General features: G+C 47.0%; 1 protein-coding gene across 5 annotated transcripts in view; it reads left to right on the top strand.

Annotated features, from left to right (window-relative positions):
* Trappc9 (trafficking protein particle complex 9) overlaps positions 1–13,876 on the top strand; it is a 471,619-nt gene that overhangs the window by 298,710 nt on the left and 159,033 nt on the right. For all 5 annotated transcript variants that reach the window (XR_001781576.1, XM_006521527.4, NM_180662.2 and 2 more), the window contains one exon: positions 5,171–5,313. Coding sequence is in view for 4 of the 5 variants with exons in the window: in XM_006521527.4 (XP_006521590.1) it covers positions 5,171–5,313 (143 nt within the window). In the remaining variant the exon portion in view is untranslated. The remainder of the gene's footprint in view (positions 1–5,170; positions 5,314–13,876) is intronic.

The raw sequence follows: 13,876 nt of genomic DNA, 5'->3' as shown, positions 1-13,876 counted from the left end.
CCTTAGTGACTGGACTGTCACACGGAATTATGAAGCAAATGATTTCTCCCTTATGTTGCTTTGGTCAGGGTGTTTTATCACAACAGCAGGAGAGGAAACAAAGACACTTGCCTATGTATACAGCACTTTCCTTCTATGGGTACAGTGCACCGATCAATCAGTCTAGAGTTTTATATATACAGGTGCTCAATAAAAAGCAACCTTGAAAGATCAGTTGTACTATGCTTTGAAAACAAATCTTCTGTCTTTCATTCCCTGCTCAATGCAACCTTCTGAGTCTTCTCTCAAGGTAAGGACTGAGAAGATGCCCTGGGTAGGGACCACATGGTCTCCAGGGCAGACAGCTATCTCCTCCCGCCATACTGAACATCCTGTGCCTTTTGCCTGCCAGCCTACTTTATGGTTTCATTAAAATATTCTAATTTTACCAGGCTGAGGCTGCTTTTTATTTCCTTTTTCCCCCTCCTTTTAATCATTAGGAGGAAAGGCAGCAGTACTCAATTTCACAAAACCCTTTCTGTGCTTGATTTTCATAACTTAGATATCTCCCCCATAATTATATCCTTTCTTTGGTTTTCTACAGAGTAAAGAAACAGCCAATTTCAAGAAAATCGGAGCAGGCTCTTTCTTCCTCGTTCCCTGGTGCTTGACAGTTCGCTCTCTGTGTCCTTTTTGTTCACCCCTGGGCGATTTCTCCTGCAGTCTTCTCCAAAGGTGGTGTCTAAGTCTGGCTTGTGCTTGCTGCCCGGTCCTGCTTTTTCAAGCCGCTAGAGAGCACGGTGCCACATTCCTGCCAGCTGATGCCTTCTCTTGTTTGCTCACGTACCTGTCTATTCCTATATCCATGCAGTAACTGGCCTTTCTGAGGTCAGAGGCCACATTCACCCTGTTCCAAGCCCAGATCCTCACATTCAAAGGAGTCCTGGGAGGCTCTGAAATGATGAGAGAGAGAGAGAGAGAGAGAGAGAGAGAGAGAGAGAGAGAGAGAGAGAGAGAGAGAGAGAGAGAATATGAATATGAATATGAATATGAGTGAATCTCAGCTAGCTGGAGTTAGAGTCATCTGGGCTCAAAATTGACAGACAACCCCTTTTGTGATTTCAAGGGATCTATGACATGTTTGGAAACAAAAAACAAAAAACCTTTGGCTTTCTGAAGGTGATGTGTCTGTCTGCTTCAGGCTGATGGAAGTTGCGGTTTCCGTGAAGCCAAAATATGAATGTCGAGTTTAGGAAAACACCTGTTTCACCAAGTACTTTGTTAGTTAGGAAGAGGTTTAGGTTGCCCTGGGTGCTCAGGAGGAGGGATTCTTAAGTGGGTAGAGGGTCAATGACAGCACTGGTGTCACAAGCTTGAATGACACCCATACACATGGACATGAAGACAGGGTGAGTGAGGGAATCAAGGGAACAGCGAGCTCACTAACGTGGGAATGAGGGCTTGAATAGACCTCATCCCAAGGAAGATACACGATAGGCTGACAGGAGAGGAGCCGAGATGAGGTCTACAGTCACCTAAGCTGCAGTGAAATGTGGCTTTACTCCATAGGACAACTGTTATCACATAAAGTGGAAATGAGTATTGGTGAGAAAAAAACCAGAACCACATGTGTGTTAGCTGAAGGGTTATATCGCTGCATTGAGGGATCTAGTGACCCCCTCAAAAAGTGAATGTAGAGTAAATGTATCATGCAGAAATTTTACCCTCTGCGTGCCCCCAAATAGACAAAAGCAAGGCTGCAGCATTTTCATGCCCCCGGTGATAGCAACATTTTTGCTAGAACAAGGTGGGAACAAGCCTCATGCTCACTGCTGATGCCTCCGGCAGCCAGGCCACACAGGGGAGTGCTGCTTAGCCTTTAAAAGAGAGGCAACCAGGCACAAACTCTAGCAGGTTGATCCTCAAGAGCATTTTGATAAATGAAATAAGCCAATCACCAGTTACCCAAGGCTCCTAGAGTAGTCAGCCACATAGAGTCCACATGCAGGAAGACTGCCAGAGACCAGGATGGGGTGGTGGGATGTGGAAGTGAGCAGGTAGTTTGCAGAGAGTTCAGAGGTTTCTTTTGGGAAGACAAGGGAGGTTCTGCAGATGAAGCCCTCTGTTCATCTCTGGTGACCATGTGTCAACAGAGTGACATAGAATGCTAAGAACCTGTGCCCTGGAAGAGTTAAAACGGTGACTTTGGTAGGGATATTTTCTCTCAGTCAGTCATCCTTTGGCTCGAAGCTTTTGTTTTGCTTTTTGTTTCTCCAAAATAAATCCAGTCTGTAAAGTTCAACAATAAATGGTATCCATGCTCAGTTTTTGTTCTAAGCCCCAATGCCAGTGGGTTAGCTTGCACAGCTGGAAAAGAATTTACTCGGTGTGTAGTTTCTTCTTGATTCTTCGTGAAAGTCTAAAGAGGTCAGTACAGTTGCCGTCACAATTTACTGGTTGGTGGGCTTAGGCTGAGAATGGCAAGCTGAGGTTCAGTGCTCCAGATCCATGGTGCCAAACTGGCTATCAGCTGGCGACCCCAGCTTCTCTCCTTCTCACCCCGACCAGGCTGCATAGACTCTGCCACCTGCCTCCCTTCAACGTGTCCTCTCTCTGATAGAAGGTGCATGAAAGTAGTTTCTTTTGATTTTTAAAAAGCCCGAAGGCTATGTCTGCCTTCTCATTGCAAGGAAGTGGGTCAGCGGCGGCAGTCAGTGTGGGATGAGCACACCACGCTGGTGATCTGGGGGAGGAGGTCTGGATAGTTTTATGTTGACAGGACACAAGGTAGAGTCCCTGGAGAGGGCAGACCTCAATTGACAAAGGGCCTCAGTAAGATGGCTATAGGGAGGACTGTAGGGTATTTTCTTAATTAGTGATTGTCGTGGAAGCTACCCTGCAATGGGGGTTGAGGCACCCCTGGGCAGGTGGTTCCCCTCCAGGGCCCTGCATCAGCTCCTGTCTACAGGTCCCTGCCCTGCCTGTGTTCCTGTCCTGACTTCCTTCAGGGATGGACTATGATATGGAAACATAAGCCAAATCAGCCCTTTTTCTCCCCAAGTTGCCCTGGTCATGGTGCTTTATCACAGCAATGGTACTCCTAAGACAAGAGCTAAGTATAGACACCTCCTTCTAGCCTCCTGGAAACATGGCTTCCTGTCACACTGGCCAGGGAACAGTGAGCACAGAGTCCATCCAGCGCCTTAGCATGTGCGTGGAGGCCCCGGCACAGCGGTACCAGTGCTAAGCTCACACACGGTGCCCAGCCTCTATTTGCGTTGCTGCTTCTGGAAACTCCAGGTGTGCTGGGAGCTTTCTCTATTCTTCCTAGACACGCAATGGACATGGATCAGGGATGTGGAACTGTCCTGTTCTGTTCTGCTCTGTTTCCTGTGCTTTTGGTGCTGTGGTCTAGGAGGCAGGAAGGTTTGCCTGCATGCTTTCCTCTAAGTTCTACCTGCAAAGTGTACTATTAATAAGGATGAGTGAGAGAAAAAGGGAGGAAGGGAGGGAGAACGAGAGAGACAGACAGACAGGCAGGCAGACAGACAGGTGTCTGAGGAGTCCAGAGAGGATGTTACATTCCCTGGAGCTGGAGTTACAAGTAGAAGTGAGTCACCAGACATGGGTGCTGGGAATAGAACTCAGGTCCTCTGGGAGAGCAATTCAGGCTCTTAACTGCTGAGCCACCTCTCCGGCCCATGAAAGCAACGTCGGACTGTATAATGAATGCTTCTGACTTGGCCAGCCATGGGAAGTCTCTGTTTCTATTTTGTTTGATTTCTTCCCTGTAAGAAATTTAGTGCAGTTCTTTGCTCCCAGCCCTGCAGAATCAGACGTTGGTGAGAGTTGCCCCATGGGCCCCTGTTGTCAACACCTGTTTGAGGACACTGCCGGAGAAGTTTTCATCATTTCAGTCAGGAGTTAGCTGGTCCGAGAATTCTTGTTACCATGGCTACTCCCTGTCCCCTCCCCCCCCCCCCCAGATCCCTGCAGAGTTGCCTTGTACTGAGTTGGGGTACATGTGTGTGCCAGCTTTGCTATAATGCATACCCTCTGTCCTTGTATTCCCCTGCTTACATGCAGGGCCATGGGCCTGTTCCAGCTGTCCCTCCTGTGGGGCCCTGCAGGGTCCTGCAGGACTTTGAGGCTGCTATCACAGTCCTGAAGGACTTACCTCATATGATCATCCCTCTTTAGTCTCAGGTAGATGTGGTTCATCATCACAGGTCTTGCTTGTGGCTTCTTAGTACCTTTTTCTCTTTTACCATAGCCAACCACTGTCCAGTGTACTGGCAGGTACTGGGTGTGAGCCTTCTCCCTAATACAGCAGCACTGTAATTCCAAACAATGGTGTGTGTGTGTGTTTTTTGGGGGGGAGCTTGTTCAGCATTCCCAAGAATGCCTCTTGATACCTTATTACTGTCTCTGTATCTCGTCTCCACCTTAACCCTCGCCCCTGGCCCCCCAATGCCCTTGGCCTGGGTTGCTCTCTCTCAGCATCCAGAGATCTCACCTCAAAGGAAAGAATGGTCATATATGGCCAGACTGGGCTGGGGTGGAATTTCAGTGTCTCACCTCCCTTATGTTGGTTGAATGCTTCCTGCATGTCTGTATCATCAAGTGAGGCATGGTCGTCCCTCCTACTTTCCCATCATCCTTTGCAAGAGCCCTCAGTTGGGGAGCCCCGGGGAAGAGGCGAGAAGGGGGAGGGTACAGCATCCCGTTAGAAGCCCAGTTAGCTTTAGCCACCCACTCTCTTTGTACCAATGCCTCCTTGCTCATTTGGATGCCACCTGGCAATTCCATGTCCCCGTTTCTGGTGCAAAGGCCCTGCCCGGTCCTTCTGGAAGGTCCTCCGCTGCACTTCCCTCTGACCTCTCAGGCTTTAGTCACGACCAGCCTTGGAGTGGAAGTTGCTGTCTAGTTCCTTTTTGGAAGCTGTCCTTCCCTGCCTTCTACTAATGCATAGTACTGTGTTTTCTCTCTGTAGTAGAGCCCCTTCTACTTGTATTACAGCTAAGGACTGTTCAGGCTTTTGGTGCCATGGGAGAAATGGTGCCAGATGCACAGCATGAGCCGAGGCCAGTGGGAGTGTCTTAAGACTCTGCCTAGGTGCACCTGCCTGACTGCTGGCATTGAAGCTCATCTACTTGTGGGTACTAATTTGGTCTTTGTTTTAACTTTTTAGACTCTGGAAGCTGTCCTGAACTTCAAGTACTCTGGAGGCCCAGGCCACGTGGAAGGGTATTACAGGAACCTCTCCCTGGGACTACACGTGGAAGTCGAGCCTTCTGTGTTTTTTACCCGAGTCAGCACACTTCCAGCAACCAGGTAACCAGGCTGGGGATGGGGGGGCGGGTAATCTCATGACACTGGTTATCCTGTCCCCCTGCTCAGCAGAACCATGCCTTTGGCAGGGCAGTGGTCCTTAGTGTTAGTGGGCAGCAGGAATAGGCTGGCTGAGATGCTGGGCTGGCAGTCCTTGTGGGGGCCTTTACTGGGGCAGGTGCTTCTCCCTGGTCTGACTGCCCCTTCTTCAACCTGGGCTCTGCGTAGAGCGCTGCTTAAATTTGTCACTCCCAGAGGAACTCATCCTTGTTCTTTGTGATGCTTCTATGACTGGTGAGATGAATGTTTCGTCTTAGGGTTCACCATTCAGCACTACAAGGACCTAGTTCAGCATAACATTATCTCATTCTGCACAGGAAATCATGCCCCCTCCCCATCAGTTCCTCTGGCTTGATCTTATGGAGAAAGAGAAGGATGGGTTTGTCTACTTCCAGGTCACATGTGGTAAAAAGGGCCGTTGTTTTTCTTTTAGGTAGGTGACAGTTCCTCATCTCACACTCAGACCCTAGAATGGTATCAGTGCGTCCAAGGAGCCCTAAGGCCAGTTTAGAGGTCTCTTCAAACATGTGCAGCCTCTAGAGAATATGGACACACCTTCATTGAACACCGGATTGCCAGGCTCGGCTGTGGCTGGCACATTTGCAGAGATGGCAGGCTAGGTCAGGACTGTGTATGCTTAATCCAGCAAACTGCAATCACAACTAACACTTACCTGCCTGCCTTTGGCTCTCACAAAGAACACCCTGGCCTGTGCTGTATGTTCCTCCCATCTATTCTATAGGGTGAAATGGAGGTATGGTGTCCCTCATCATGCTGACAGAAAAATCCCTTTAAACAGATCTAGCTCACTTCCCCCCCAGCCACTGGAGAAAGGCTTCCGCAAGAATTAATGGCTTATCTGGGCCTTTTAGCATCTCTTTTCATCATCTATCACTCCTTTGGTCCTCACTGCCAAGGTGGCTTCTGTTTGAATTTGTATAAAGCTTTAAAGCGCCTGCCTCCAGGGCAGATTTGGCTAGTGTGCCGACAGCCGGTGTTAGGGTGTGCCAAGCCTTCCTTCCGCACATGGCTCTGCTGCGCTGTGTCTGCCTTCCCTGCCCTGACACCTCGTCTGCTGCCACTGCCCTTCAGGACTCCTCAGATGTGGCACAGCTTGCCACAAATTCTCCTTTGTGCTGCACTGACGTGTGGCTGCCACATCATGGCCTCTGTAGCTATCAATGGTAACTTAAGGTAGAAGTGGACGGGGCTGTTGGCTGAAGCATCACTTTGGTCTGTGTTACCAGCCTGTGACCTTCATATTTTCTTCTTTTGCCCAGTGTATTTCTGTTCCCAGCTCTTGGGTTTGAGAGTTCACTTCTGATTTTCCTTTTCCAGTATCCCTAAATCTAGCTGATCACAAAATCCTGAGATGGAATTTCACTTTCTCTGGATCACTCTGGCCCCTGTGTATCCTTAACTCCATGGAGAGTTGATCAGTTGGGACCTTGGCTTGTCCCCAGCTCCAACCGGGTTCACAGAAAAGTCCATTACTGAGGAGACTGTGTTCAGAGTTCCTCAATCTCTGTTCAGGACAGATCTGCCTCTCCCTGCTTCTCCCTGTATTCCTCCTGAGTTCTGTAATAACCACTTGGCCCTTACAGCCTTAGCCTGTGTCAAGGCAGGTCACTTCTAGGGGTTTCCACTGCATCTTTATCCTAAAAGTGTTCTTTTTTATTAAACTACCACTCTTTATTTAATCCCTTGGAAAACATCTGCTTGCTATTGAAATCTATGTTAGCATTTCTATAGAATGTAGAATGTAGGTGTATGTGTGTATGTGTGTGTATATGTGTATATGCATGTGTATGTATATATGTATGTATGTATGTTTGTGTGTGTGTATATGTGTGTGTCCCTGTCCCATGCTTTCCTCATTTGTCTAACACATCACAGGGTCAGATACCTAGAAGCACTTCTGCCCTGTTTCTAGCCAGCATCCCCAAATGCCTGGTGCATTGTACAGTCTCTGTGGGAAAAGGGGCAGACAGAGCAATGTCTTGCCTTTTATCAGCCTGATAGGAGCTTGCCACATAGAATTAGCATGGGATAGGAACACAAATCTATACATAGGAGCGACAGGGCAATGGAACATCAGTTAAGTGGGTAAACAGAAGGCCTGAGCTCCCCCTGGGCTGGGGATGGAAAGGAGAGGAGGAAAGAGCAAGAGTGGACAAGAGGAAAAAAGCAGTTGCAGACCTTTGTGTCTGGGTCCAAAGCTGCCCCCGTGGAGATCCAGCACTGTATTTGACAGTAGAGCTTTTCAGACCCTGTAAGACAGCGAGGTACTATGCCTCTTACAAGAAACCTCATCAAATGTGCAAGTTGGTATGGACTTATTAATATTGAACATGTAGCCTTTCAGAAGAAAGAGATAGGAACATTTGTAATGTTTGAAGAATTGGATTCTCAATAGTGCATAACAGTCCTAAATATACACCTAAAAACATAGTTTCAAAATAAAACTGACACACAAAGAGGAGAGACAGATAGTAACATGGCCGAGCTGACCGTTTAAGCATCCTTCCTGGAGGATTTGATATGTATGTATGACATGTGACAAAATAGAAGAAAGCCCACAGGAAAGCTGTAACCAATCTAGACATTCTTAACCAGCTCACCTAATTGTCGTTTTGGAAGAGTGACTGCGTACACAGAAATGGACGGCTTGATATCAGTGACGTGGCTTCTGAAACACAGAGATGAGCTCAGCACTCCCAGAGTGGAGAGAAGGAATTCTAGAGAAGAATGTACATCCATCGCTAAATTCGTAGTGAGAGAGAATCTGTGGATTCAGGGGAACCAAAGGCTGATACTTTAAAGAGATTAATAGTAGAATTAATCATAGCTAGAACAATGAGGGGGAATCACAAATTGCAAGTAGAAGGAACGAAAGATGTGGCATTCTGGGGGTTTGTACACACTACGTGTTTAAAGTGTAAGAGAGTGCTGTGGCACTGTCAGTGACTTTGACAACTTCGGCACAGTGGAGCAGTGTTTTGAAGGACGAGAGTGGACAGAGTAGTCAAACTGACACAAGAAGAATAGAGCGTGTGAATAGACCTTCGATTAGAAAGTTCCCACAAAGCATGTTGTGGGCCCAGGTGCCTTCTCCAGTAAATCAGCTTTTAAGAAAGCAAGCACAGTGCCCTCAAGGAGGCTCTCTTAGGAAGCGGGCATGGAGGAGTCCCTCTTGGCCCCAGCCTCCCCATGCTGCTACTTTCCAGAGACATCACATCACAGCAAGAAAGGAACTTCAGGCCAGCAGCCTCAAATGTTCAAAGGTTGAACTGGACAACAAAGTACAAATCAATTTTAGCTATATGTAAGGTATAGTATAGCACTAACGACTCCAGTTTATCCTAGAGATACATTTAGTTTTAAGCACTGGAAAAAAAAATCAACCATTGGCATTTATCTCATTAGCAAAACAAAGGGGAAAACTTGAACTTAGCTGGGAACTCTATAAACTAGGGTCCATGAGATCTTAGCATGAGAAAGTCCGGGGCAGAGAGTGTAGGGTTGCTGTTATTGCAGGGCAAGCCTGAGCAATCTCTCCGTGAGTAGGAGCCAGGCAGATTGTCCTCTGTAAGTCCTCCACAGTCCTATGTCCCTGGAAGTCCTATAGGGCAATAAGGTTTAAAAAAGTAAAAAAAGAATTAAAGACCTAAAAATTAGGAATGACTAGTAAGAACTGTCACCACTCACATGTCCCGTCAGTGCATAGTACATACATGCAGTCAGCTATATTCCTGTTTATTAGCAGCGAACAGTTGGAAATTTAAAGATTAAAATAGAAAGTAATGTTTTGATAAAACCAAAACAGAAACCCCAGGGTTAAAGTTATAAATATGTGATTCCCATCTCAGTGTCAGGATGCGGGAAAGAGACTTGAATACCTGGTGGAGGGTGGGTGCTGTGGCCAGAAGGGTTGGGTTCTTGTCAAGAGTTCAGTTTCCTCTATAGTGCCTAAATTCAAGGCAATCCCAATCAAAATCTTAACAATATTTACTAACACTGTCATTCAAAAACAGACACTTGCAAGTAGTTAAAAAATATCTTGAAATAGTAGAACCAGAGGTTCTAAACTTGACCTAAAGGAACAAAGTTGGAGGAACTGGGTATGTGATTTTAAGACTTATGGAAAGATATAGTTAGTAATCGAGAGAGTGTTGTTGGCACCAATGTGGACTAGAGGTCACAAGACAGTTCATAAATAGACCTGAACGAATGTCCACCATCATTGACTTTTAGCAGGATGCACAGCCATAGTTAGGAAGAAGTGCAGGGCCTTGGCTTTCTCCTCCAAGGAGACAGCAAAGCAGCTTCCTGACTTGGGGCCAAAGATTTCTTAGATGGACCCAGAACTTGATAACTGTAAAATGAAATGTCGATAAATAATTAATTTCATGAAAACTGAAACCTTATGCTCGGGTTGGCTCGATGGTGCATATGGGCGGAAGCTTTTACTGTGGACGCCAGATGACTAAATTTAATCCTTGGGATCCAAGTAAACTGCTGGGTTCTGTGCGTCACCCCTGTGTCCTCAGCCTTCCTGTGCTGAGATGGAAGCATGCGAACCAGCCGGAAGCTCGTGGGTTAGGGATACACACAGGCGTGTAGCCTGGAGCATACAGAAGCTGGCAGCAGGAACGTACAGGCGTGTAGCCTGGAGCATACAGAATCTCCAGCAGGAATGTACAGGCATGTAGCCTGGAGTATACAGAAGCTCCAGCAGGAGCGTGGAGAGAGACTGCCTCAATCAAGTGGAAGACAAGAAATTCCTCTTGAAGGCTGTTCCCCGATTCTATATGTGTGCTGTGGCACATTGCATGCCTAAGGGCTTTTTCTAAATAGAAGAAACAAATCACACACACACACACACACACCCACACACACCCCTTACGCTCACTAAAAGGCAAGACATATCATAAAATATCTTGCAGCATCCATTTTTTTACCTGGCCATAGTCACCTGAAACATGTTCTACATCACTAATTGTTAGAGGGACACAAAACAAACTCATAATTAGGTACCATTGTATACTCCCCAGAATGGCTAACATGAAGTGCTGACACCATGAAATGGTTAAGATGGGGTTGAATTGCAATCTGTGGGCATTTGAATTTACCAGCCAATCTCCTCAGGGCCTTTAAATACTTACCTCCCCAGTGAGCTTCCAGTTTCACTTCTGCATGCTTTATTTTAGAGAACTATAATATCTATGTGTGTATATGTACACAGACACACACACACACATATATATATATACACACACATATGAACGAATTGTGCAAGATGTTGTATAGCAGCTTTACATTCAATAACTGCAGTGTGGTGACAACACTGAATACCTGTCAGCAGGAGAATGGGTGAACCATCTTTGGGATCTACAATCCCACAGGGAGATACTGCTCAGAAACAAAATGAGCTTCCAGAACATCCTGCCAGTCAAAGTCTGTGCTCACAGTTGCAGGCACTGATACCCTCTCTATGACCAGAGTGCTCTAGGCAGTAGCTGACTGTGGTTTCAGGTAGGTAAGTGGGGGGAGATAGGCAGGGAATGGATTAGGGTCTCTTCTACCACAGTTTTCCTAGGCTTTGGCCATGATACTTCTTGTCCCTGAGGAAGACCTTAGCTTTAGGCAGATCAAGTTCATTAGTCATCTCAGAGGACAGTGTCTTTCTGCGTCAGTGTCCAGTGTCCAGTGTGTGTGTGTGTGTGCTGTCCCGAGATTCAGATGGTGTAAGAACCCATCAATCTATCTTGCTCTTCTCCCATCCCATGTAAGTTATCCCTTGATTAAAAAAAATAATGTTCAGATATAAAACTATGTGTATAACCATAGAGGACACTTAATTTTTATGGGAGAGATCAGGAAAGATACCGTGGGTGCTAGGATGTTACAGTGTTCAGCCCTGGGCCCAGCCCAGGTGAGGACTCTGAGAAGTGCAAGGCATTGATGACCGGCTCTGAGTTTTAAGACTGGCAGAGTGGGAGCCAAGCTGAAGTTCCGTTTTCCTTAGCTATCATAGCAGAGTCAACATGCATCTTGGGCACCTGGCATCAGCGGTGTATTGAAGTGGCGTGCTTCGGTGCATTATGAATTCATTTTGTGCCCTGTGCTCACAGGTGAGGATTGTTCTGTCAGAATCCTGCTGGGCAAGAGTTCTGCACATCTCACTTTTAAAGCCCGGCCCTTCCCAACACACTTGGACTGCAGATGAGGCCGGGGGTGGGTGTTGTAGGTTTCTCTCCAGCGTGTATAGCTTGCTGGTGACAGTTGAATCTAGGTTTCCTTACTTCAGAGATACTGTGTGCTCGACAGCTAGATGACTACCTGCATGTCCGAGCTTACATGGAAGGTTCAGACTGATTTTAGTGTATACAGAAGCTAAATATGTCAAAAGATCACCCTGGTGTTGGACCAGTTGCGCTGTGGAGCCCAGATGCAAATGTGTGTGGGTCATTTGCTCCCAGAATTGCCAGGAATTTCATCCCTGTCATTTGTGCAGGGTTTGTGTGTGTGTGTGTGTGTGTGTGTGTGCATGTGCGTGTGCATGCACATGCAATGCAGATATGAGTGTTCACACGTATGTGAGGTCGTCAGAAGAGGATGTCTGCTATCTGCTCTATCACAGTCTACTTTGTTCCCCTGAGACGGGGTCTCTTACTAAACTTGAAGCTAGGTTGGCAGCCAGCAAGTCCCCAGTGATCCTCGTGTATCTGTCCCTTCTCCTTGGCACCGAGGTTGCAGGAAGGTATTGCAATGCCCAGCTTTGTTTTTTTGTTTGTTTTATTTTGTTGTTGTTGTTGTTGTTGTTGTTGTGTGTTTGTTTGCTTTTAAACCTGAGCTCTAGGAAATCCAAACATCCAGGTTCAGGCTTTTGTGCTTGAGAGGCAAGTACTGCTCTCCTCCCACTCATCCCTGTAGACCCCTTCCCTGGTAGTTTTAGATGTGGCAGTGTTCTGGAAGGGAAAGGGGAAAGAGAAATAAATGATCCTGTTCTCTTCCCCCAAAGCCCCTGGAGATGAGTATCTCCCTGTGGAGTGTGTGTGTGTGTGGGGGGGGGGTGGGGGGTGCTGCACATGTTCTGCACATCAGTATGCAAGGGCTTGGGTCTCTCTGGGCTCTCAGCACCATACTGTGGCTTTGTGCCACATTTGTGTGAGCCAGTCATACAGAGACCTAGCTCTGATTCCTCCTGCTTCACACATGGCTTCATGAGAGGTTGCAGTTTCAGGGGGTCTGTCTGTCCTTTATGAGAGAACATCTCTGCGGTGTCCATTTCACCAGGGAGAGAAGAGATTCAAATTATTGAAGAGCAGACCATTTTCCTCTAATGCCATAGAAGAGTACAGATGCGAGACAGGATATTCTCTTTCCCTCTTCCTCTTTCCCCTCCCTCTCCCTCTTCCTCTCCCTCTCCCTCCCTCACCCCATAGGGGTGTTCATAGGTCTCAGCTGACTTACACTTGGAAGATCAATTACCTCTGAGATTCACATTTTACACCAAGCTGCCTAGTAGTGTTCTTAGACACTAGACTGTAATGGATCAGGCCACACCATCCCTGTCTAACAGCTGTGCTTCCCTCTCTCCCATGGAGCAATTTCTTTCTAGATGGTTACAGTAAATGATCCAATCTTAGACACCCCTATTTGGAGCAATGTAGAAAATACACCCCTCAGAGCTGGGCGCAGGGTGCAGTAGGCGTTGTGTGTGAACAGAAACTAACCTTCCGGAGACACGGCTTTACTTGCCCTCCATCATTTAAACGGTTCCTGTTGGGGAGGGGCAGCTCAGCTCTTAGGGGTCCCATGACCACAGATATAGCATTAAGGCCATTCCCAGAGACCCTTTTATCAGGCTGGAGCTTTACTGCATTTGTTAGATTCTTCTTAAATTTGGTGAGGCGTTAGAAGTTTAGCAAGAGGACTTGGAAGTAAACCTAACTGCCTTTCATCTCAAGTGGTGAATCGACAGCTTATTGGCCCTCGGGTCATGAGCTAAGCTGTCACCCTTCCTTAAGCCCCACAGTTCTTTCATCTTGAAAAGATGATCGATAGCAGGGATCTTGTACAGTCATGAAATCGCATGTTTCAAAATTACTTGTGAAGACATATGGTGTCCGGTGGAAGATTGATGAGTGAACACTGGTGGTCTTTGTTTCTTGTATGCCACATTCTTTGGGAACAGGGAAGGTCAGTTGGTAAGGAGACCCACTGTGCACAGCTGGCCCTGGGAACTTTCATCGATGTCACCTGCCTTACTTAGCTGCTGGCCTATCTTCCTACCTTAATGTTGACTGACTGAAGCCACATACCCCGATTAACTGATGTGTTGGCTATACCAGCATACTATCTGCCATGATACAGGCACCAGTACTCAGTTGAATTGTTGATAAGTAATGCTGAGGTGACGTGGACAGTGGATGCTGTGGACAGAGAAAGGAAGAGCAGCCCAATATGCACTGATGGGGAGGACCAGAACCAATGAAGCTGT

This window comes from Mus musculus, chromosome 15, assembly GCF_000001635.26.
Source record: "Mus musculus strain C57BL/6J chromosome 15, GRCm38.p6 C57BL/6J".
In the NCBI taxonomy this organism is placed as follows: domain Eukaryota; kingdom Metazoa; phylum Chordata; class Mammalia; order Rodentia; family Muridae; genus Mus; species Mus musculus.
Note: the sequence above shows the minus strand (reverse complement) of the source record. Positions and strands in the feature narration are given on the sequence as shown.